The sequence below is a fragment of the Gymnogyps californianus genome, chromosome 17 (genome assembly GCF_018139145.2).
Source record: "Gymnogyps californianus isolate 813 chromosome 17, ASM1813914v2, whole genome shotgun sequence".
Classification (NCBI taxonomy): domain Eukaryota; kingdom Metazoa; phylum Chordata; class Aves; order Accipitriformes; family Cathartidae; genus Gymnogyps; species Gymnogyps californianus.
The window spans coordinates 4,512,080-4,537,130 of record NC_059487.1 but is presented as its reverse complement, the minus strand read 5'-3'; the positions used below and the strand labels follow the sequence as shown (position 1 = coordinate 4,537,130).

General features: G+C 42.9%; 1 protein-coding gene across 1 annotated transcript in view; it reads left to right on the top strand.

Moving 5' to 3' along the window:
- ARHGAP40 (Rho GTPase activating protein 40) overlaps positions 1–22,756 on the top strand; it is a 35,819-nt gene extending 13,063 nt beyond the window's left edge. Inside the window, exons 2-15 of the mRNA XM_050907553.1 lie at positions 2,502–2,704; positions 7,206–7,426; positions 10,623–10,698; positions 11,291–11,442; positions 12,060–12,225; positions 12,574–12,665; positions 12,796–12,873; positions 13,133–13,292; positions 14,053–14,135; positions 15,304–15,510; positions 15,786–15,926; positions 17,618–17,778; positions 18,805–18,860; positions 20,105–22,756. Coding sequence (XP_050763510.1) covers positions 2,524–2,704; positions 7,206–7,426; positions 10,623–10,698; positions 11,291–11,442; positions 12,060–12,225; positions 12,574–12,665; positions 12,796–12,873; positions 13,133–13,292; positions 14,053–14,135; positions 15,304–15,510; positions 15,786–15,926; positions 17,618–17,778; positions 18,805–18,860; positions 20,105–20,211 — 1,881 coding nt within the window. The 5' untranslated portion in view covers positions 2,502–2,523 and the 3' untranslated portion in view covers positions 20,212–22,756. The remainder of the gene's footprint in view (positions 1–2,501; positions 2,705–7,205; positions 7,427–10,622; positions 10,699–11,290; positions 11,443–12,059; positions 12,226–12,573; positions 12,666–12,795; positions 12,874–13,132; positions 13,293–14,052; positions 14,136–15,303; positions 15,511–15,785; positions 15,927–17,617; positions 17,779–18,804; positions 18,861–20,104) is intronic.
- Positions 22,757–25,051: the final 2,295 nt, after the last annotated feature.

Here is a 25,051-nt window from a genome sequence, read left to right as displayed (position 1 = left end):
ACAGAACATCCAAGTCAAGAGTCACCCTTTTGAAAGAGCTGAAGACTGTATTTACATTGGCTTAAAATTTTGGGTTTTTTTTCCAGGCAGGCCTGTGGCAGGTGTGGGGAAGGGGTTGTCATAGCTATCTGTGACACAGGCTTGCCGCAGAGCACGTGTGCTGGGTGCAAGCTGCTGCTTGGGTCTAGGGTAGGTTCTGCTGGATCTGCAAACCAAATTCTGTTTTGGTGTGAATGCATGGAGATTTCTGGGATGTTAGATGAGCCGACTCTAAACCAAGCTGAACGTCAAGGAAAGGTACATCTCAGAGCTGCTTTGATCTGTATAACCTAGATCCCACAGTAGTATAGGGCAGTAACTTAGGGCAAGAAGAGGAGTTGCGTGCCTGCTGAGTGCCTTTAGCAGAGCAATTAGGAGAGCTTGTAAGATGGTTCCTTAGCCTGTGTAGTTGTGCATTGGGAGACTGCTCTTTAGGGCAAGTTCGGCTGCCAATGTTTCTGGCACTGATATGGCCAAAACCACGTTCCTCAAGATAATCTAAAATCCTCCTTCTATAGTTAGTTTCATGTTGCAAGTGATGGTTTCTATTGACTGGTGTGTAATAGAATTCTAGTGAGATATCATGGCAAGGTATTAAACAGTCTTTTTGATGCTAGCAGGGTGGCTTTGTTTAAATGTAATCCTCTTACGAGAAGGCTGTCAGCAAATGTGGGAAGATGGAGAGGAGTACTAAAGATGAAGAGTTAATGTGAGGGATGTGATCTAAATTTTTAACTCCTAATGGGTAAAGATGTAAGTAAAAAGTTGAAAGGGGAAATAATGATTTGGGATGGTAGCTGTAGTAGAAGTGAGAGAGATGGGCATGAACTATGAAGGTAAAAAAAAAAAAAAAAAAAATCTTAAATTGACTATTTAAGTGCTCTACCAGGCTATAAAGTGGCATCCCAACTGGAGGCCTGTTATTTAGATGTCCAGGAGTGGGAAAGGTGGGGATGGGTACTAAACAAGTGGATCACCTCTGCCCTTGTCAGAGGTGGGCTGGGTGGCGTAATAGCTCTCTTCAATCTTTCACTTTTGTGTTCCTGTAAAATAAACAAACAAAAACCTTATTCTTGTTCTCAGTGCCGTTGCTGTCTCCAGATGTTTGTGGAATGATGGTTATTGCTTTAGTTCTGACCTTTAGAAGAGAAGGGCTGCCTATGCGCATGTTAGAAAAAGCTACGAGCATAATATGCATGCACGTGTGTAAATATAAGTGCAGAATATCCTTCAACATAGGCCTCTTGGTTGGTAGATCTTCAAATTTAGTCTTTTATGACTTGAAATGCTTCTTATAACAGAAGCAAGTTAATGCCAGAACTGCTAATAATGGCTTTCTGGAACGAAAGGAACTAAAACTTTCCAGATATTTTGCCATCTATAACTTTCTAAGTCCTTCCAGAGTTGGGAAGCTAAATTGCATTTGGCAGTTGTTTTGTTGTCATGGTTTTCAAGGCGAAAGACTTGATCAGTTGTTTTTTGGGGTTTTTTTTTTGTCATAAGACTAAAAAGCAAGTCTGATCTGTGTCTGGTGGTGGTGGCTGTTCACGGGTGTTTTTCAAACCAACCAGTGTTAGCGTAGTCTGCAGGCTCTTTAATTTTGTATTCATAAGTTGAACCATTGAGGTGTTTTCACAAGTAGGTTCCACTTACCCCTTTTTTTTTCTTTTAAGTCTTTGAAAAAGATATACAGCAGGGTTTAAATGGCTTGCAACTCTTTGAAGTGAGCTAAAATTCATTTTAGGAGAGCCATTATTTTATAAACTGAGGAGAACCTCACAACTTTCTGCAGAGAGGTTGAAAGCTGAACGAGGCCAGTCAGGGACTTCGGCCGCCCATGAATTAATCAACAGGGTGGTAAGAAAATTCTGTATGTTTGGGTTTCCCAGGACACTTGTGCTCTTTCACAGCTGAAAAGTCTGGTCTGGGCAGGAAAAGAGGGCCTCAAACATCTGAGTTGTTTATTGCATGAGCTGAAGTGCAGGAGACGGAGCTGTGCCGGTTTTTGCATACGGAGGACAAGCCTGCTGGGTTCAGTCTGCTGTGGCTGCGAGTCATTGGACTTGCTGTGTGTGCCAGATAATCAGAGCACATGTGCACCAAGCTTGAAACATCTTGGTTGTCTGTGAATGTAGAGGGTGTCTGTGCAGGTTTGCAGGGGAGTCTTGGAAGCAAGTGTGGGAGTGGTAAGTGGTGTCTCAGAGGTCACTGGCAGGACAGCATCGGAAAACCCGTGTTGATACTGTGTCCTCTCACGTGTTTGGACAGCAGTTTTTCCCCTACTCTAGGGGATTTGATCCCAACCTTGTCTGTTATTGCTAAACACTAACCAAAGGAAGTCTAGCACTTACCTCTGTTTGGCTTTTATTGCAGTCATTAGTCAATGAAGACCGCTGTATTGTACATGCCATATCTGAAGATGTGTAGCTTAATCTCTGTCTCCTTATCTCTTCCTCTCTCAGCACCGGAAATTGCCCTTGCAAAATGAGCCAGCTTCCTCTGAAGAGTCCTTTGGCATCCCCGGTGTCAGAGGGCACGAATTCCAGGGTAGAGTCTTTGGACAACTTGTCAATGGACAGTTTTTGGCTGGAAGTAGAGAACATTAAACAGAGCGCTGAAGTCGAACAAGAGGAATGCAGCCTTGCAGATGTCAAAACACAAGAGGGTAGGTTGCCAAAAATGTTGGGAGTGAGGGGAGGAAGATGAACATCTTTAGAGAGAAAATTTTTTTATGCACCCGAATGATTTAGAAGCATGTTGGAATATGGTTAGAATATTACCAGTTAAATCAGAGATATATGTATTTATTTTTTTTTCATTGCGTGGTGGATAATACCCTGCAGAAGCAGAGTGCTGGCCTGGCCTGGTTTCAGCTTCTGAAACAAAGCTGTCTCTAAAGGTCAGTCAGGAGTACGTTCAAGGCTCCAGATTTTTGCAAACAGCCCCCCGCTAAGTGTGGGGCCTCTCACTCCCCGTGCAGGTGGCTGTACGGTAAACATGCTGTGGTAGCTGATGGTGTTTTGGAAGGCTTGTTTGTGTACGTGGTTCTGAGACTTCATCATGGTGGCTTTTATGAGAGCTGCTTTTGTGGAAGGCAGACTCTTTTCCCTCTGATTCACTATTCAAGAAACCATAATAAACATCCAGAATGACTTGAGTCCATCCACACAAGATTTTTCTTGTACACGTCCTTTTGTTTTTTTCCTCTTTCTTTCTTTTGAAGACTGCTTCGTGTGCATGGGGTGTTTCTAATGGGCTTTCTGTGGCGCTGATGTTACCCAGTATTTTGGAATAACTGGAAGCTGGACCAGTTGCCTTTTGACACGGGAGGTACAACATCCTGGGCTGTTGGAGGGACAATAAACTGTGATAAGCACCCAGCGATCCCATGGGTCGCATATCCCGGGTCCATTTTGAAGAATGCAATTTAGTTGGCGGTACATCCTCTTGAATGGTCGGCTTTGCAGCCTGTACAGCCTACAGCGGTTGTGCTGGCCTGATATGGAGAAGGATCCATGTGTGTGATGGGGAAATGTTTGAGTGAAAGTCCCAGTGTGCTGCCGGGCTTGGGAAGGGTAAATAGCTATCCTGGGTGCATGGAGGGGGCTCTGGAGAGCGGGGTGGGAAGATAATCATCAGTGTCTGCCATAGTAGACAAGACACAGTAAACGTTAAGGTCTGCTGTTAGTGTCCCTACATAAAGGACATAAGTTTCTTTTTTAGAACTGGAAGAGATGCAAAAGTGACTCAGAAAATGAGTGCGCCAGGAAGGAGACTCTGGAAAAGAGGCCATGCCATGAGATGAAAGGCTGTCTGGGATATCCGAAAGACTGATATGCTAGAGGCAATTTGATTACTGTGTGTAAGCAGGGACACAAGGAAAAGTGTCTTTTAATGCTGTATATTAATCTGACAGGCAAGAGCTGACTGCTTAATTGGTCATTGAAACCAGACAGACTTGAAATAATGCTCCAAGTAGTGAAACCTTCCCGGCAGGCTGGGGAGGGAGGTGTGACACGCTCAGCCTCCTGGTGCCTTCTGCAAAGGAGCTTAGTCAAATAAGCATTGTGCTGGAAGCGTTAGTGGTAAAGGGAAACTTCAGATGGTGTGGATGCAGGATTTGGCTGGTGCCTCTTGGCTTTCATGTCTCTGCAATTTACGGTTGGAGCACCGCGAGGTGGCAATGCAGCACAGAGGCTTCAGGGCTCCTCGGAGCCAAAGGCACCATCTCTCTTTGCATAAAGCCCAAGAAGTTGCGCCTGGGCAGCAGCTAGCAGCTCTGTCTGGAGACGGCGTGGCTCAACCTGACAAATACCTGATCGTAATCGCAGTACAGGGACAGCGTGGAGGCTACGTGTAGATAAGGCGCTGCAAAAACGCTGACCCAGTTGGAGAACACTGGTCTCCTGTGCAAGCCCTGTGTAAGGGGTGGCGTAATGGGAAGCTGCTTGTGACCTGGTGTTAGTGGGAGGCCAGCGTGTAAATTTGCAGAAGAACTGGGTCAGCAGAAAGAGTGCTGATGATCCTTGTGGCCTCCCTAACAGTTGAAAGGGGCAGAAAGTAGCTTTTTCCTGAAATATGAGCAGCATTGTCCTTTCCTTGCTGTCTGCTGTTCATCTAGCTCTCTCCAAGGCCTGACAGTACAGCAGGCTGATAACGTATGCACTCTGTGCGGTAGTGCCACTAAAATATCTGCTGGCATCCTTATATCATGTAGTCATGTCTGAGAAGTGTCTGCAAAGAGTGATTCTTCTCTACCTTCAAAAACTATGTAGGAAGTTGTGCTTAATGTGTAGTCTGAAACTGCAGGATGCTGTAGCTGTCCTTGTTAACTTTTTGGAAACTAAATGCTTTATTATGAATGGTATTTTTGGCTAGCTTATGTTTCAAGTAAGTTTTTGCAATTGGTGTTCCCTAGTTTTGCAAATTTATTCCCAGTTGTGCCCCCCTGAAATGCTGCTCGTCTGGAACTTGCAAGACAAATCTTAGCAGCTCTCCAGGCTTAAACCTGCAGCTCAGCTTCTGTGGATTGCATGGGTCTGACCTGTTTCTCTCTGATTTCCCCCTTCTCCCCATAAATAACCTATTTTCCTGGTTTCCTTTTGTGTTGCTGGCAAACATAACTGGGCCAAAAATATTAAATAGAGGAATTAAAACCTGGTGTTTTGGCATCAGATGGGGCAGTAGGCTCACACGGATGTCTGATTTAGGGCCTGCTGTTTAGTATTGTGTATTAGATTAGTTTCCTGTTATGACTGGAATTGGGTATTTTCAAAATTTGCAAGCAATACACTTAACTTCCTTTAGTTTCCAAAGACAAAATAAACCAGAAGTCTTGTGTGCCGTGCTGCTGTGAAACCACGGATGCAGGACAAGTAGCTGTACAGCGAGGAGTTGTGAATGGGACCACGAGCGCATGAGCAGCTGTAACCAAGCGAGCAGTACCGGGGGGATGCTCTTACCTGTTAGGTTCTGTAGAAACAGACATGGGAAAAGATCCAAACTTAAGACCATGTAGGAAAGCTAGCCAGTTGGCTAGAAGATTCGTTAAAGGAAACGCTTTGCTTCAGGTCCAACTCTATTTATCGTGGGGTGATGCTGAAAAAAGTTCTGTTTTGTTACAGTGCCCAAGAACACAAAGAGCGTGCTCTGAAGGCTGAAAAGAGTTTTAATGGAGTTGCAATATGTTTTTGCAAGTTGCATGAACACAGAAGTTTCCACAGAAAAATTAAATCATTTAATCTCTCAAGAAGAGCTGCATGGCTTTTTTATTATTGATGCAGCAATAATAAAACTTTGCCTGAGCAGCTGTGATAACTGAGGAGACACCGGTTTGCATAGGAAAGGAAGAGTGGGAATGAACTGTTCGGTTTCTGTCAGTTTAGTTGTGATTTTTCCTTTTCCCAGTATAACCTTTGGTAGAGCTATGCTGGAACTGCCTGTAGTGAATGAATGTGGTACGTAGAATTGAAAAGATAAAGGCTTTGTGGTGTTCACTGTATTAAAGTTGAAGGCACCTGCTAAATTGCTTCTTTTATCCTTGGATTTCAAGTAGCTGCCTTGCTCAGGGCACTTTCTCACTTGCACAAAGGGTGCATCCCATAAGGAAAAAATTGTCTTCTGTGTTTGAAGTGCAACTTTGTATATGTTGAAGAATGAAGTGGAATTGAGCTTGTTAGAGTAATGCTGCTGTACTATCTCCAGGCTTCTCACACTTCATTCTGGAACTGGAATGGTCTTTAATTTTAGTGGTGTTTTGAATAGGCACAGACATAAAGCGAATGCACAGAGTAAGAATAACGTTTTTGCTTTTGTTGAATGACTGTATGGATACCAATCCCCTTAAAAAAGTAAAGAATAGGGATGGTGTATACAAATAGTTCTGCAAGTATATTAAATAAAATACATTTGAATCTACCAGGTCAGTGTCTGGATATTTAAAAAAAAAAAAAAAAAGTTGTTGGTACATAGGCATGCATATAGATAAATAAAAATTAAAAGAAATAGCCAAATAATTGGGAAGAGTACAAAAGCCAAATGTGCAGTGTTGTATGTTGTGGCTTCTCACAGACCTTTTATCCATTTTCAAAGCTGTCAGAGGATCAGGCGTGCTCCAGGGAGGCGCTGCCATTCATTCGGAGTTTGCTGTGCGCTATTGCCTGCTGCCAGATCTCCCCTTTGCACAGGCAGTCCATGTAAAGGCAGATTTAAGCAAGTGCATCTGACTTTCCTCCGGTGTCCTGTGAAAGCCCCCACTGGGTTCAGTTCCTGTTGCAATCCTTGTGCTAAATACCATGCAGAGTCACACTTGTGCCCAGCTTCTACGGGAGCCTAGGTTCCTGGCAATAGCCATGCCTCCATAGTTTTTTCTTCTCTTTTTTTCCTCACCTAGGATGAGGAGAAAGGAGGATGTGGGCAGTTAGAGTGCTGCCTCTCCTCCGGTTTCACCCTGATAACCCAGCTGGGTACCTGGCAATAGGGCTAAGATTTTGAGCATAGCTGTAGCTTCCTAACAAAGATGTGGCTCCCTTCCAGTGATGTCCCATTGCCACCCCAGAAAGGGGATGGCTCAGGCTTCTGGTTTTCTGTCTCTGAAGTGTTTCAAGCACTCAAATTGCTGTTATCCTTTCTCTTCTCACTCACCCCTTTCATCCCTTGCCTTGCAGAGGGAGAAGCTGAAGCCGAGTGGCTCCAGGACGCAGGTCTGTCCGACCTCCTCGGGGACCGTGCCTCGGAAAACGACAACATCGTGCTGCTCTCCACCCTGACCAAGACCCAGGCTGCTGCTGTGCAGCGGCGGTTGGATACCTACTCCCGGTCTCGGAGAAGGAAGAACAAGCATCCTGTGCGTGATGTCCGAGACATTTTTGGAGTGGTCAGCTCGGAGGTAAGTTGATTTAGTGGGATCTCTTGAAAGACTTTGTTGCGTCGTGGTAGCTGACTTGGCTTTCTGGATCTAGGGCTACTTTCATTTCCAAATAGATGACTTCATCTCTTGAGCTGAAATGAAGTTGAGATTGTAGAAATTCTGTATCCAGGTTGCAGCGTTGAGAAGTTGCTACAAAACCTGCAGATGCATAAGCTTCCCAGAGACTGCTGGAAGACTTCTTTGTAGTGCCTACAGCGCTGCAGCCTCATGGAGCGCTGGTATCGTTTGGAGCCCTCTTGTGTTCTCTTTATTCCAGTGACATGTTAAATCATTAACCAAAAAAAGAGAGAACTTCCTAAGTTCAGTTCTGGTAAGCTGACCTTGTACAGCTGGTAAGCCTGGAGGAACACTAGCCACTGCCTTTTTTTTTTTTTTTTTTTTTGCTAGAGAATACATAACCATTAGCTTTTCAGCTGCTTTCCTGCTGTGCTGCTCCTCTTTTGCTTGTGGCCACAAGGTACAGTATCCTTATTTTTTCTAGGGGCTGCTGGAAAGTATACCAACAGGGCTCCTTATGACTTTCTCTACTCGGTCAAGTGTCTAGTCAGAAGATATTGAGCTTGACCAAGACCTACCTTTTTCACTAGCGTGGGACCCTTGCTCTTTACCAGAACTGATTACTCCTTTTTCTCAGCCTGAGCCTCTTTGAAACTTCTTTTACTATAATGATATGAATTATATGCAAATAATCCCTTGAACGCCTTAAGGGAATGACCCTAGCAGTCTGCAACATCACTGGAAACTGCTGGGGTTGTGTTCTTTGTAACTGCCCAGTGTTGAGGTGCAGATTGCTTCCTTACTGTGAGTTGCACTGAGACAGAGTCACGGTTAATTCTGTTTTGCAGAGCGTTACTTGCATTCCTGCTTGAATGAGTGACAAAAAGATGACATTTCTGAAAGCAGTAATGCTGCAAGGTTGTCTTAGGTGTCTCAACTGAAATTCAGCAAGTTTTTAAACTTGCAGATTAAAAAGGAGCCTGTTGTATTTCCTAAAATAGTTTTACTTTCTGCTGTATAGGAATGGAGATTTTTGAGCTCTTAATCTTGTGTCCACTCACTAGGTTGCTAATATTTGTATTTGATAATTTGCATTTGATAAGCAACTGAGATCAAACCTGATGTTTTAAAGTGACGTTTTGGTATAATGAAGGCATGTACAAAGATGCTAAAGCTGCCTGTTTAAATTGCCTTAATTTAACTGGAAGTGAAATATTTTCTCACTTCTTACTTTGGGCAAGATCACTGGACTCTTTTCCAATAACTCTGCTGGAATTATTCATATTTTCTTTGGCTTAATTGTTTTTAAAGCTTTGCAGTTGCCTCTGAGATCTACAGTTTTTAGCAGAGGTCACTGAAACAAAAAACAGTGTTGGTTTTTTCCCCCCTCTCTTTTTAATGAAAGTAAGAAAATGTATTTTAAATTAGTCCCTTTGACTGTTCCTTCTTTGCTGAGTGGCCATCAGCTTAACCTCTGTATTCCTTGCTTGTCGTTTACTGTGTACACAAGGGGTGGTGTTTGCCCTCTGTATTTCATGGGAAGTGACAGATGCTCAGCTTAGGCAAATTGAGAGTGATTTTTATGTAAAATGATAAACTTCTGAGACGTTAGGATATGATACTGGATGTAGGCACTGAGCAGAAGTCATCTTTTACCTTTGAGTAATTCCTGGAGCAGTCCCAGAGGGAAGCAGGCTTTTTGGTTAATTTTCCATGCTGGTTTGCTGTGTCGTTCCAGTTCCGAGCACAATTTTGCGGCTGTGAAGGACGTATTCAGGAACCGTATGCCAAAACAGACCTGGTGTTGCTATAATGCTTGTTCAAGGCATGTAGCAAAACACGATAAATCCTTTGTTGCACAAAAGGATATTTGAAATCTTCACTTTGTAAGTGAGGAAACAGAAGTGCAGAAAAGTAAAGTTTTTTTCCCACAGTCTCAGAAATTCCTGATTTGGAACCCAGATCCAGTATCTGTGCCTTTACTGCTCAGTCAGGTTTTGGCTGCTTCCCACTACTGACTGCTCTCGCAGTGCGCTGGGAGCAGAACGTTTGAATGGGCTCTACTTGTGGAAAAAACTGTGTTCAGCAAATTGAGCTTAAAGCAAATTCAGTTCAGCTGTGACTTGAGTGGAAGCAGCTCAGGCTGTGAGAGTGCAGGCAGTGATGTGTCAGAGTAATTTGGATTTTTATTCCCATCAGTGTTTCAGGATGGATTTGCAGTTTGCCTCCTGCCCACCTCTGTCATGAGCTACTCTCAGGCATCAAAGCTGCTGGCATTTCTGTCAGAGCCTTTCTACATACTTCCCCTATATTACTGTTCAGTATGGCCTGTTTACACAGCAGCTGGATCTGAAGGTGCTCTGGCAGTAGTGTATGATGTGTGGTTCAGCCAGATGCGAAATGAATTGGTTCTGCTTTCATGGCAGCTCACCAGTTGTGCACCTACTCTAAAGATACAGTACATCTTCTGTACAAATTAACTGTGCTTTCCATTTGCTATGACTTTGCACAGGTTCCTTTTAACTTTCAGTCCTCGGTCCACAACTCCGTGTCCTAAGCAGGTTCTCAAGAGGTTGCTAACTTTTGGTAACAGAATATACTTTCCTATAGTCTAACTAGTTCTAGCAAAAATAAGGTTTTTATTAACAGAATTGCCTGCCAAATGCCTCCTTATACTTTTAAAGATTCGCTTCTCTCTCTGGACATGAAGAGGTAGGTTACTCTAAAGCCCATGAAGGGAAGCTTTTAGGTGCTGATGTCTACTTAGTGTGTTTTTTCTTGTGAAAGAGATCTTGTGATCACAGGCAAGGGGTAGATCCTATGCAGCTTTGTTGGTACACTGTTTGTTAGGCCCTCAATGCATGAACTAAAAGGGGGGAATTGGCTAATGATTGTGTGAAAGGAAGAATTGGCTCAATGATGTGCAGATTTATCACGAATACTGTCTATGAGGTAGTCATCTGTTTTCCACCTGCCTGCCAAATCCTCTAATTATGATTCTTAATTTCAGAACAGTCTTGTAGCCCTGAGCCTGAGCAGCTTTTTTTTTTTTCTTAGACTAGCAGACAATGTCAGATGTGTGTTTTCTGCCAAAATCAGGTTGTCTTATAATAACTTCTGTTTTGTGTAGGTAAACATGTTCTGGTTTATTTTTCAGGAGACAGCAGCAGAGAAAGAGGAGTCCAGCCCAGATCAGTTGTGGCACAATCTACGGCCTTCAAATGTACAGAGAAGTAAGAAGGAAGTTTTTAAATGTCGAGTAGGACTGAATGGGGAGTAGGATCTGAAGTAGGGCTGGAACTGGAAGGGAAGTTATACTAATCTGGGCTCTGAAACATTGGCCTTGCTTGTGGTTTGGGTTTTTTTGTTTAAATACGTGATTATCCACAGTTGTGGATTTAGTAAACTTTTCCAGGCTCTAGTGTTGTTCGGAATTGCCGCTCAAACTGATAACTGTAACTCTTCAACTGTAACTAGAAGATGCAAATAAAATCAGTCTAGCAAAGATCATATGGCGAAATCCTATAAACGCCATACGCAGTTGTGTAAAGAGAAGTTAGCCGTAGGTATGTCCTTTAATTTAAGGCCATGCTCATGTCTTACCAGTGATCTAATGATTGTAGCTGTAATGTTATGGCTTTAAGCTATCTTACCCTATTGATCAGTCTCAGGATTGTGCTATGAGAATGCTTTTCAAATGTTAACGTAGGATTTTTTGAAAGCAATGGTACCCAAATCTGTCTCAAACTGCTTTTTTAGCACACTTGTTTTCCAAGCTTCACCGTTCTGGCTTTCTGAAATTCAAGACAATTTCTCCTTCTGTAGCAGAAACCCAGGATTACTCCTGCACAGTTCGAAACCCTGGAAAAGAGGAGGTGTTCAACATGGATGTTGCCTACTCGGAGCAGGCGGCTGTCCTGCTCAAGGGATCGTTCTTGTCTGAATCTAGGAAGTTAAAGGATGGAAATGCCCTAACTGTAAGCACTGAAGGATTTTTTCCTGTTAGAACTTATTAGTCTTTTCTTGTCGAGAGGGGTACAAGACACCTGATTCAATTGTATGATCAGCTCTTGGAGACGTCCTCTAAGGATAGTGTTGCAATGGGTCTATATTGGGTAGGTATTTTTGGACAGGTAGTGCTGTTACCTTGCAGGGTTGGGCAAGGATAGCTGTTGTGTAGTGGAGGGTCAAAAGAAGTGAGGCTTATGTGTGAAATTAGCTATTTTGATACGGATCTGGGTCGTTTCCACTGAAAAGAGAACAACTGGACTTTCTTACTTGTAATTCTAACAGTTTTCTTCTCTGCAAATATACTGGACTACTTCCAAAGTTCGAGTAGGGTGGGTATCAAGCTGTCTTTAATTTAGACAAATTGGGATCTCCAATATGATTAAAAAGCAATACTGAAAAGGGAAAATATTTATTCAACTGCGGATTGAGTAGAAGTAGGAGTGGTTTTGGGCATTTGTCTGGTGTTGAAAACAGGAGAATGAATAGATGCCTGGTTATGGTAAGGAATGATAAAAATGCAGGAAAACTTGATAACTAGTAATAACTTGCACTGAACCTTTTGAGTGTGTGTGTTTTCCCTTAGAAATTTAAGATCCCCAAGGGCAGACTAGGAGTGACCAGGATTGGAGATCTGTCTGCTCAGGACATGAAGAAGATCCCCACACTGGCCCTTATTGAACTAACAGCTCTCTGTGATATTCTGGGCTTTGAGCTGAAGAGAAACAAAGCAACAAAACTGAAAACAACAGGTTAGTTTTATGTCATCTTAATTATTTTTTTGGTGCCTTTTTTTTTACACTGATCTTCTCATCGTTTTTTTCAAATGTTACAACAGAGAGGGTCTTTGATAAGAAACCTTGTGACAGGTGTGTTTTCCTTGATCAGAATTTCTCCTGGAAGTCACTGGATCATGACATCAAGACCTAGCACCACATTTATGTCTGACGATCAAGTGCACGTGTCCTGTTTAACTATTCCTCTCTTTTCTCCAGTATCTATGCTTACAAAATGTGCCATCTTAGTCTGCAGTGGGGGATATATCCCTCACACCTGTATTAGAGGGGATACAGACTTATAACATGTTGTTTCTGTTGTAGAGAAAAGACTCTTTGGAGTTCCACTCAACACTCTGTTGGAAAATGACCAAAAACTGCTCCCCAACACCAAGGTCCCTCTGTTACTCCAGGCAGTAAGTTCTCTTCTGGTTTCACTCACACCTCTGATCCTCAGATTCAGGAAGCCTTTGAGGCCTGTGATAAGGAAGGGCTGACTTCTCATCCTCTGTGCCTAAGAGCTTTTTTTTCCCCCCCCTTTAATAGCTGCTGTCCTGCTTGGAAAAGAGAGGACTTGAAACAGAGGGCATTTTGAGAGTTTCTGGGTCCCAGACCAGAATCAAGGTAGGAGCTCTTCAGTAGTGTTCGAAAGTGTCAGAGGTGATCAGGGAGCATGTTGCTGAAGAAAGTATCTAAATAGCCTGAATTGTCTCATCTCCCTTCCCAGTACAACTCGAAATGTCCATTGCTGGGAAATCTGGGAGTGTCTGCTGTGAGGGTCTCTGCACTCTTAACTTGATGGGTTGCCCTCCTAGTGCTCAGCTACAGAATTTCCGTTGTATTTGCTTATTAAAGCAGGTAATAAATTCCATCTTTTTCATAGAGTCTGGAACAGAAGCTAGAAAGGGACTTCTATACTGGCCTTTTCCGCTGGGATGAAGTCCACCAGAATGATGTATCTGGGCTACTGAAAAGGTTCATAAGAGAGCTGCCGGCCCCACTGCTGACAGCAGAGTACCTCCCTGCTTTTGCTGCTGTACAAAGTGAGTCCCTGCTTTGGCTGTTTAGCATCGGTTTGCTGGTTTGTGCTTTTCTTGCAAAGCTCTACTGGTCTTGGGCTCTCCTGTCAGGTGTGTTGGGAGCCTGTGGATTCGATGGGAATACAGAGCACGATGTGAACTATAGCCAAACCCAGTGTGCTGGGTGCTATATGTACTATTATGTATCAGCCTGAGAGTCGTAGTCACTGGTGCTTGGTTGCATACATCTTTGTGTAGGAACGCTGTCCTGGGGTCTTAAATTATGTTGTGTCATTTGAGGCTGCAAGGTTGCTACCAAGAATTAGGACAACTTGATAGATGATGACATGCAGGCTGAGCTGTGGCCACTGCCCAGGGTGCACGGTCTTGGCTTGTCTGCAGGTGACGCAGTGTTCTGCGAGCACCTGATTTTGAGGTTTGTGCCTCAATAGATGGTTTGAATGTGTCAAGCTAACTGTTTAAGTGCACAACTTTTTTTGTTCAAGAAATGGGGAATAATGGGATCTTTTGATGACCTTCAAGGGCATCAGACTTGCTGGTAGACTGTGTACTCCGAAGCAAATCAGCCAGTCTTCTAAAACATAGGTAGTTCACTTCGTAAGGGCAATATGAGCATGATTTACTTCTGTAAAACAAGGTCTCAAATCCTAGTTGACAAACACTACAATAAGTAATTGCCTTATTCCTTGCGGGATTCCCATGCTCAAAATGAACAGTGTCAGAAGCCTGAATCCTCTGTCCTGTTGTTGCTCTCCCTCTCTAGATATTCCAGACCTGAAACAAAGATTGCAAGCTCTAAACCTCCTGATCCTGATTCTGCCAGAGCCCAACAGAAACACTCTAAAGGTAACTACCTGTTCCGGATTTAACTGGAAAAACATGATCTCATTCCAGGTTTTTATTCGAGGAAACTCTATCAGCCTCTGTGAATAACATACGTCATGCTATTTGGTTTTATTTCACTGACTTGAGAATGGAAACCCATGATGGGGGGAGCAGGCAAACCTCAAGGCTGCGCAGTGAACGTAAGCTGTAAGCACAGTCTGCCTTTTGGGTACAAACTTAAGAGCAGTAGGAATTCATGTGGTCTTGGAGCATCCCATTTAGAAACATACTCTTCCTCTTCGGTGTGTTAAAGCACTTCACTATGGAGTGAAAGATGTATGGGTCTTACATTGTCTGTGGGCGTGCTAAGGTATAGGGAAAGAAATTCAGTCTTTTGATTCATGGTTTGTGGTATTGTCATCATCTATGAAAGATAATTTCAATTCTAAAAAAATACAAAAAAAGCTACTAAGCTTATAACTTCCTACCTTTTTCTGATCAGAAGGCATTTCAAATCCTTTCACCTACTACTTTTTGAAAGAATAAATGCTGATGGGATCAGCTTTGCAGGCAGTGCATGACCTCTGCCTTTCTGTGCTTTATAAGAGCTGTGGTGGTTGCTGCTGCCTTCTTTTTTTTTTTTTTTTTTTCTTTTCTTTTTTCTCCCAAGTAGTTCAGCTTCCAGGTAATAAAGGCAAGGCTGACTTAGCACCCTGCAAACTTTATTTAGAGTGCTGGAATACATAATGCAGTCAAAGATGATCTGTCATGCATTATGGCTTTGGTGGAAGCGTGAGGCAGAAGAGATGATCCAAAAGGGTTTATTTTTCCACACCTGGGAACAGCTTTGAGGGGATATAGGGGGAAGGGGGATCATCTTTGGATTCTGTAGCTTTTACAACTGGACTTTGTAAATTGCCGCCTGCCAAGGAGTACGAGCTCATCTACTTCCCACGCAGACTCTCTCCTGATTCGTGAGTGCTGGACAAACTACCTCTCTGCTTGGTATGGTTATTTGTTGCTATCCTAGTACTAGAAGTTGGTCACTGAACTTCCTGACTGGAGAAATAGGATTTGCTCATGGATATCAAGAAAAAAAGCTAATTAAATGATCGCTCCAGCAATTGCTACAGTAGTTTCTTGAGCATTATTAGTAATGGATGTCTTAAGTCTCTTCCCCTCTCTTTAGGCTCTACTTGAGTTTCTCAGCAAAGTGGTTGCCAGGGAGAACAACAACAAAATGAACCTCTGGAACGTTTCCACAGTCATGGCCCCAAACCTCTTCATGCACAAGGGGCTGCCAAACAAGATCCCTGAAGGGAAGGAGAAACAGCTGGCGGAGGGGGCGGCTGACGTTGTGCGGATGATGATCCATTACCAGGATTTGCTCTGGACAGTAGGTTGCACCGGTGTTTTGTGGTATAGTGTAGCAGTGTCTTGGTCTGGTTAGAATTGGAATAGGGGAAGAAGGGGTAGTCTTGGAAATTTTAGAGGAATTCGATGTCTGTAGGCAGAACCTCTGGCTGAATTCCAAGACTACCTGTTTTCAAAGTATACAGATATTTTGTCTATTTTAGGAGCTTCATAAAGTGATGTTTAGGTTCTTAAATGGCATCCTCATCTCTGCTTGATTTGTTTTAATTCCCGTTTTCTCCCTTCTCCCCTGCCCAGGTCTCCTCTTTTCTGGTAGCTCAAGTGAGAAAGCTGAATGAGAGCAATAGCAAAAGGTACCAGTTCTGTGACAAGCGAATTAAAAATTTATTGCGGAAGATCCATGCTGATAAAGACAAGGTGGAAAAGAACCAGGCAGAGGTGAGTTAGGGCTTGGGAAAACTGAGCCCTTTCATAACAGTGTCAAATGCTTTCATGAGAACTTGGAAAACTGTAAGGAGTGATGCTCTTTAAAGAGCAAGAGGGAGAAAAATCTGCAGAACAATGAGAAACAGTTTCCCAGACACTTTTGGCCAGGTTGTGGCAAAAACTGATCCCAACAGCAAGAGTACGAAATAAATTTCAGGCTACAAAACACTCAGTTAAGATGCTGCATGGTTGCAGGCGAGGGGGGAAGAGACCAGGAGCAGAAATGCTGGTCTTTACCTCACGTGAAGCGCAGAATTCATATGGCTCTAGGTGTCGTATGTGTTTAGACAGGTATGTCTGCCATGATAAAGGCAGACTTATTTTCATGAACTTAAAGCAAAAATTTAGGCTGTTACAGTAGTATAAAAGTACACTTTGCGTCTAATTTTCTTTTTGCTCTATAATGCTGCTGATCTGTATGGGAGGGTTTGAGGACTAGGTTCTTGCCACTTAAAAGGAGAGAAGTTAGTTCCCTGATAAATGGAATGGCTCTACTCCTTGTGTTGGTGAAGACTGAGATTTTTAAACAGATGTTGCTACCAGATCTGTTTGAGTATCTAAGTTGGGAAAAGATCCTTGGAGTCATTCTGACTTTTTTTGGGTTGCCACTGTTAGCTGAATAAGTGTAGGTCTGTAGGAGCTAGGTTACATCACGCAGTGCTGGATTTTAAGTATTGCATAGCAGTGGTGGTGCAACTGGGATGCTCTAAGGACACGAGCTAGATGGAGTCTGCAGGTAGAAATAATACATTGAAAGCTTAAATCTGCATACCTGAAGGAGAGTTTGTATTGTCACAAGCCAGTACATCCCCCGCCTTTCTATACGGGTTGGGATATTGAGATGATGTATGCCTAAAATTTGGCTTCTTAAGGTGGCATGTCACTGTTGAAGGTGCTGTCACTTCGAAGACGGCAACTACTGTTTAGGCAGTCAAACAGATGACCCGATGCTTAGGAAGTAGTTAGCACTGTTCTAATGGTGTCGGTGTTCTGCGCTGCTTTTGCAGAGGATTTGGGATCGCAAAATTAACTTGCTGCAGATCAGACCCTGTTAGAACAGTTCAACGTTCTCCACAAAAGTTCTGGGAAGTTACTTCATGAAGGAGTTGATGAAAACAGTCTTGAGAAAATAGCACTTGAACTCTGCTCTGTGATGGCTCAGTGCTTCTTTTTTTTTTTTAAACTACCTTTCTGAAATTAGGTAATCTGCAATTCAACTGTCTAAACTCCTTTTTCAGTAATTTAAATGAATTCCAGAGAAGTCTGTCAGACTTGTGCAAAAAAGTTTGTCAAAATTTATTCTGATAAATTGCAATTTCATCAAAGCTTGTGTCGCTTCTAGTGCCGGTGCTGTATTTGAACAGCAGAGAGCACCAGTGCACACTGATGGAGAGCGGTGCTTTTCTCCCCAGCTACAACACCGAAGCACTGATGATTTGTTTATAATGCTCACGTTGATGCTTCTATAAGCTTCCAGCCTGGAGTATGTGTAGAATAAGAAACAAACCTACATTCTCTGGACAGCTGGGTGGATAGGTTTAATTCTTCACACTCTCCAATCTACTTTGAAACTTGATGTTTTAGCTGATAAAGTCTTTCTTTAAGCACTTTCTTCTTTTTGCCTCTCTGCCTGCCTTGTTCAGCCTTCCAAGATTGTGAAAGTCCACGCTTCGCTTCTCCTGAAGGATTCACTAGAGGTGCATTTGAACAATGCAACCAGAGTTGCTGATGTCTTGAGGCAGTTTCAAAAGAACCTGTGCCAGAATGGCTGGAATATTGTTAACACTGTCAACCTCATCAAGTGGTAAATGGCTTTTTCTCTGCTTTAAAAAAAAAAAAAAAAGAAAAAAAGTACTAGGTAGTCTAGTTGCTGTTTTCTGTCTTCTGGCAGAGCTGATGTGGCGGCACAGTGAGCCGTTAGGAGACTGCTCTCTGCTCCTCTGTGCTAAGCTTTGGAAATAGTGTGTTGGATGGGGCAAGCAAATGTTAGTTCAACTGAGTGATTCCATCGCTGTGCTCAGGCTGTCAGGAGGTCAGTAGTCTCCTCTGGGCTGCTGGACAGCAAGTGAACTTGAGCAGCCTTGCTGAAGGGAAGGGAAAGTGGAATAGCATTGACCCTGCAAAACAAACCCTCTCTAGCTCTCCTGGAGAAAAGCGGCACCTATGCAAATTATTTGCCGGGAGTAGTATTTCCAACGTGCGTATGTTCATAAAGGGATTTCCTAAAATAAGCTCTGCAATTCCCTCCTATGCTCCAGTGGTGAATTGCTGAAATAACCCAAAAAATGAACAAAAGAATTTCTGCCCTGCTCGGTCACCATGCCTGCAGACTGTATTTAGTAGGTAAAGTGTTAGTGCATCTCCTGATTGTGTCCCTGGGCAGGAGATGTCTAGATGAGGGTGGATGGGAAGTTGGCTGAATATGGGTCAGCTGGGACTAGTATCTCACTAACAAGCTACTACAGCTGCCGAAGTCTTCCTGCAGGTGAGCTTCTCTTGAACAGGCCATCACTTCTAGAGGAATGCTGCCAATGAACTTTGGTATTTATGCCTGTTGTCTTCTTATTGAAAAGTTAGTGTTTGCATATAGTGTGCTTCTCGCTAACAGTAAAGAATATCTGCCTTGTTTTCTTTTTTCCCATTTTGGGTGTCCTTTTCCACATCTGCACTGTTCAGGAGGATGAGCAAGGTCTCTGTACCATGGCCTGTAGCTTCCTTGACCGTTGCTGGTCTCTGAATCATAAGCAATTTTTGGGAAGAAACCTTACTAAACTACATAACCTGCCTTTTGCAGAGCTTTGTTAACTTCAAGGTGTTTTTCTTTCTGCAGTAACAACTCAATGGAGTGCACAAACTTGCTCCTGTATGAAGTGGGAGGCAATATTGGTAAGTCTGGGTGGTAACTGGAAGTAAGGACTCTGATACCCAGTTTTTTATGCTTAACTTATCTTAGGAGGGAGTTAAAAAAAGGATGAGATTTGGAGGGCACTCCAAAAGTTAAAAGACGAATGAACAAGTGTGGGTTAACCTCACCCACAGCAAACAACACCTGTCAAAGCTCTTGTGTTCATAGTTCACGTGCCTTCCAGCCATCACTGCAAAGCCTTTTTAGTGCAAGTATGTGGGAAGGTTGAAGCCTGGACTTCCAAAACTACTAATCGATCTTATTCAGAAGCTGCCTGTCAAGAAAGGTGGAAACTCAAGAGTCCAGAATTCTTGCGGACAGAGACATGCAAAACTTTGTCCATCTTAAAAACAAACCTCCCATTCTGTTAAAAGCACCATGTTAAACTCCCTCTCCCTTCAACGATAAAGGTTCACGTTTGGGATGAAGTGCAGAACTTAAAACCATAAACTACATTCATCTAAGTAAAGGGCAACTTGATCCTATGTGACTAGGCTTTTAATTGTGTGCTTATCTGGGCTGTAATTAAGTGCGGTAGGGTGGCACATAGCATCTGTGCTAATGACTGCCAGCTCCAGGTGTGGCTGCTGTCTGCTGCCTTCAACTGTCTGACAAAAGAACCCCTACTAACTTGGGTGGAAGTTTCTCAAACCATGTAGTTAAACAAGTTGATGACGTTCATTAGTCACCAATTTTCACTCATCAATGGGGTAACGTCATCAAATGGAGGTGACTTAATATGATTGCAGCAGCAGATTAGGGGTGTCTGAAAACGGAAAGGAGTTCTTATGCCCTGTTACAGGTGCTTCTGGAGACTGTTGGTTACTGGAGTGCTGTGGCTGCCTCTTAGTATTTCTCTTAGTAGCATCTGTAGAAGAAAAGCTCTGTCATTGGAAACAATTCAGTCTCTGGATTTGATCACTAACATATTTCATGATGGTTTTCAAGTGCTGAAGTTATTGGGTATTAAAGTTAGAGTACCTTTCCACAAAGGTCAAAGCTTGGGCTTAGTATAGTTTTAACAAACATACATTCATTTTAACACAAATAACTAGAACTTTTCCAGATTTGTGGCAACGCTTCTGAATGGCTGTGATATTGAAATCAATGTGAGCAAATACCAGTTTTTAGGGGGGAAGAAAAACCCCAACAAAACCCAAAACGTAGCAACTATAGGACTAAGGCTATAAGAAATGCTTTTTTTCTGAATCTCTTGTTTTGGTAGGTGAACGTTGCCTGGACCCAGACACTTACCTCTTAGACTTGTACCACATCAATCCCCATGCTGAGTGGATAATTAAGCAAAATCCATCTTATCCTCGGATGTTCTAAGGATAGCGTGAGCAAAACGAAGCATTTGGTTGAAGTTTTTGGAAGGCATGGAAAAGCTATAGAGATGTTCCTGGTATAGTCACAGACTGGACAATGCTTGTGTCCTTGAAGGAAAACCAGCTTTATTTACTACTTCCATGACAGCTGGCTGTGAGAGTACACTAGCCTACATGCTAACAGGGGTGTTGATAATTGCTGCTTGTTATGTAGCAGAATTTGCAGGAGGTATGATTATTCTTAAACAAAATATCCCCCCAAAACAAACCCTGCAAACAAAGCTACAGTGGTTGAGCAGCAAAGATGGAACGGAAGAGAAGAAACATCTTTTTGAAGATGGTAGCAGACATCTGTTTCTTCTGGATTTGCTCTTTCTTTTGATCACATCCACATTTTGGAGGAGAGACAGTCAAATGCTGCAGCGGTACTAATTACACGCCTTTGGTAAGCTCCACTATTGACTGTTGCACATCACCAGAAGAAGTTGTGATCCTGGGTTTCACTAATAAGATACTGTTATGTTCTTTGAAGAATGAAAAAGGATGCTTCCAGAAAGGCCAGATGGGATGTGAGGCCAACATCCTGTATTTAATGACTACAGTTAAATTCATATATGCAACACAAGAAAATAACATTCCTTGGAAAAAAGTATGAGATGGACAGCAGCCTTTCAAATGTACAGTGTGATAGGAGAGACGCCTGTCCCATACAGCTCTGCTGGTAATACAAAATCAAATGTACAGGTTGCCATTGATGAGGGTAAAACATGCATTTATTTTGCTGGACAACCTATATATCAATGGGTAACCAAGGAAATATTCTGAAGGTAATTTGAGGTTAGTAATCTGACCTGGCCTCAGGAACTAAACTTCTTTTTGGAAGACTCTGTGTAAACATGTCTGTTTAAAAAAAAACAAAACAAAAAACCCCTAAGGTATGCAGTGGCTGAAATAAGAGGTCCGTGCCTGTACCTGGTCGCACAGTGGGTACTGAATTGAGGCTTTACCGTTCTGACTGCACGTTTTCATCCTGCACAGCACAGCGTGATCACTGTGGTCTGGAGAGACAAGGGTAGAGCAGAACGCTTGCACCTCGTATCACTGCATAGTCATCATACAACCTCAGCTCAAATTAGACTGCGCTTGTGGAAGAGGAGTGCAGAAGTATGTTTTCCTTTGTGGTGATGCTGAAATACCTCACGTGAGGGAACCTACTATGCAGTTACGGGGGATGGAACATGCACGTTTCTGAAAATACTGACATCTGTTTTTTTATATACTGTTTTCAAACACTTTTGGATATTTATTCATGTGGCAGAAGCAGGGCTGCCCTGCAAGTCTATACTCAAAGTATTTCATTTGCCAAATCCTAGCTGCACTAGTGACAATCTCCAGTATTATTTCCTTTGTTAAATGAATTTGTTTCCATTGCAGTCTGAACTTTCCCTCCTCTGCTTTTTTCCCCCCAGGCTGATGTGCAGCTATCCCTATTCATTATCTCAAAGTCCTAGTTTCTATTGTAAGGGCACTTCATTCTGTGGTTTGTCTGTCTGTGTGGTTAAATTCTCTTGGTGGTTAAGATCCTTGAGGAACGGGTGAGCCGTAGTCCATATTCTTTCTGACCTGTTGTGAATACTGTGTGAGTGGTGCTGATGTCTTGAAATGATGCATATATTAGAGAGTCTGTCTGCTTTTTTTGGTTGAGATGATGCGGATGCACTGACTGGTGGGATCATCTTCATAGCTGTCTTTTTAAGAACCCGTAACAGAAACTTGCAAAAAACCCCACCTCCCAGCCCTGACCCAGAACCCCAATGTCAAGCCTTCTTGAGGTGCCTCTGTTTTATAGGGCTTAGATTGTGCCTAAAGGGGCCTGATTCTTGTCCTTGAGGATGGGTGATTTGTGTCTCTTGAAAGATCAAGCTGCTTTAAAATTGGGCATTAAAAATCGATGGTACCTATTCACTCATCACTTCTGGAAATGTTTGTTGCAGTGATGGAGCTTAGCAAAGAGCAAATGCCAGAGATGTGATACTCTAGGAAATACCTAACACATAAAGGTATCAGTGTAAGCTCAGAGATCCTTTGTAAGCTGAATTGCATCCCTGCAAATCACGTAACGCTGCATTTTTTTTTTCCACCCTTCATATGCTGGATGTTTTATTAAATATACTGGTTTCCATACATATGAGGGGGAAACACTACATCACTGCTTCTGTAAACAACAAATGAGTGGGGTTTTTTGAACACCAAACAATGTGAATCAGTGCTGTGAAAAACAAGGTTGGTGCGAGGTTCTCATGAGACAAATGTCAGTTCTCAAATATGAAAGGAAATGTAAAAAAAAAAAAAACAACTCTTTCCAGATGATGGATATGCTTTTTTATTTTTCTTTCCTATCTTTGTACCAAAAAGTAAGTATGAATTCTTCAGTCACTCATGTGCAACCTACTTCTGAATGCTGGCTTTTAATAACTTTTTTATAAATTTTTAATTCTGTATTTAAAATTCATTTATTCAATGAAACAATAAAAATATAGTAAAATCTCTTGGCTCCAGTTTCATTAGCGGCTGAGAATCAGTCAGCACAGTAAATGGCACCACGTCTGTGAATGCCAGCAGGATTTGCCTCATGCCTGAAGAGGGATGTACCTGGGGTCTAAGTGAGCGTGACAGGAGTTCCATGCTACAGCTTCGGGAGAGGTTCCTCTTTGGATGATCCTGTGGATTAGCTTTGAAAGAACGATCCAGGAGGAGGAAGAGGGGGTCAGTGTTGGGTTTAGAAAGCCCAGAGAAAGGTTTGGAGCTGGTGGCTTGACAGGGGCTGAAGGTCTTTTTGTAAGCACCAAGGATTAGTGAATTCTGAAGGACAAAGAGCTGCTGTTAAAGATGTAAGCCTAAGGAAGGCCAGATGTCCGTGTCCCATGAGAAGTCCCCTTCCCACCCCCTCAGTCCCTTCTCGGTTGAGCTGTGCTCAGTGACGTACGTGCTGGGAGGACTGGCCAAGTTGGCCAAGAATAATAGGAATCCAGCCTGAATCTGGTTAAATTATGACTAATATTTTAGTGTTCAATAGTCAGTGATGAAATGTGGCATAAATCCACTGCTATGTGTTTAAAAACAGTAAGAGTAGGAGCCTGTCCAGTATTGGTGATAGAAAAGCAGGACTTGCTGTCCTGTCCAGAAACAAAAGGAAAGGGAGGAGGATCCAAGCAGCTTTAGATAGCTGTGTAATGATCAATCAAAAAAAGCCCTTGGGGATGGGAGAGATTAGCACTTTGATACTACTGAAGATGAATGGGTGAAATGAGTTTGATAAGCCAGTGTTTTCCTCAGATAATTGCTCTGAAAGCTATCTCCTCTGCTCAGAACAAAAGCCCAGTATTTATTCTGTATGCAACTTAGTCGGGTGTGCTGAGATAACAGGACATAGCATAAAAGAATCTTGCAAATGCTGGTTAAACATATTTGTGGATGAAGTGGAACTGAAATACTACACATTAAAAAAAATAAGTAATTTGCTTCAGGAAAAAATATTTGCAGAAATACAGGGTCTTCACAGGAATAAATGAAGCTTCAACTCTTGGAGGGAAACACCACAGGAAAACAACTAAATGCACTTCATGGAGCAAAGTAAGTAAATGACAGCAAATGCTGTTGTAAACAAAATACAGTTGCATTTGATTAAATCTATTTCCCCCAGTGTTCAAAACAAGACAAACGACATCTGTGCTTTTGCATGCTGAGAGAATGAAACTTTAAAGTTCTCTCCAAATCCTGTCTGGTCTTGATTGCACATGAGGATTGCATATGTCTTCACCTTGGGGGAAAAAATAAGAGGCCGTAGTTCAATACTTTAAGTTATTAGAAAAGAAAATTTGCAGCTGCACTGACTTGTCAGCCAGCAAATGGCCCTGGCAGGATCAGTTCCTGTAGTCTTCCCCAGCCACCTCTGTTCCGTACAAACTCAGGCTTGTATGCTTTGTTTTTTTGGTGTGGTGACAAACGCTTTCTTTCTCAAAGCAGCTTTGCGTTGGCTGTTCCTTCTCAGTTCCTTGTTGTCCAGGGGAAGGCAGATGACCTCACCTGCCGAGGTGCTTCTCCCCAGCACCTGGACCTCGTAGGATCTGCTGAGGTCATGGAATTGAAACTTTTTTCCCCATGCTATGTTCTGTTATCTAGCTCTGTCCAAGGACTGGTCTAAAGAATGGGGGTGGGGGGAGGAAATCCCTTTTATCCTTAGTCCTTGGAAGGGAACTTGAAGTGGTGATGTTGTCACTTGTCTGACCCTCTTGGCTGTCCCTGCTTGCCTGGCTGGTGAAGTTGAAGGAGTAATTAACTAGGGGATAAAGGAAGAAAGGAGGAAGACGACCAACAGAAACAGAGGGTGTAGGTGTACCTGTGTGCGTTGTTTGGTTTTTTGTTTGTTTTGCAGGGTTTGGAAGAGATGCAGATGCACACGATCTCCGCTGTCCTCTCCTCGCTCATCCCAAACCTTGTTCTTGGCAGGCTGCAGCGGAAACCTGCTCCAGTGGTTGCCCATCCTTTGCAGGCTGAAAACCAAAGGCTGGTTTCCCTTACCTTCAGCTTTCGCTAGCCTGCCCTTTCCGTGCCGGGAGGGTTAGGTGAGCCTTCAGTACTGAATGTACTTCATGTTGGTCCGTGCGTGTGGATGGATGCTCCAAGCTGTGCATGGACTGCTTGTTAGTTGTGTTGAAACTGAATCTTTTGAGCCTTATCCAGAGTTTTAAAAGGCCCGAGGAGCATGGTTATATGTAACCCACCTGTGTTACCACCTATCTCGGCTCTTCACATGTGCCTAGTCAGTGCAGGCAGAGAAAGTT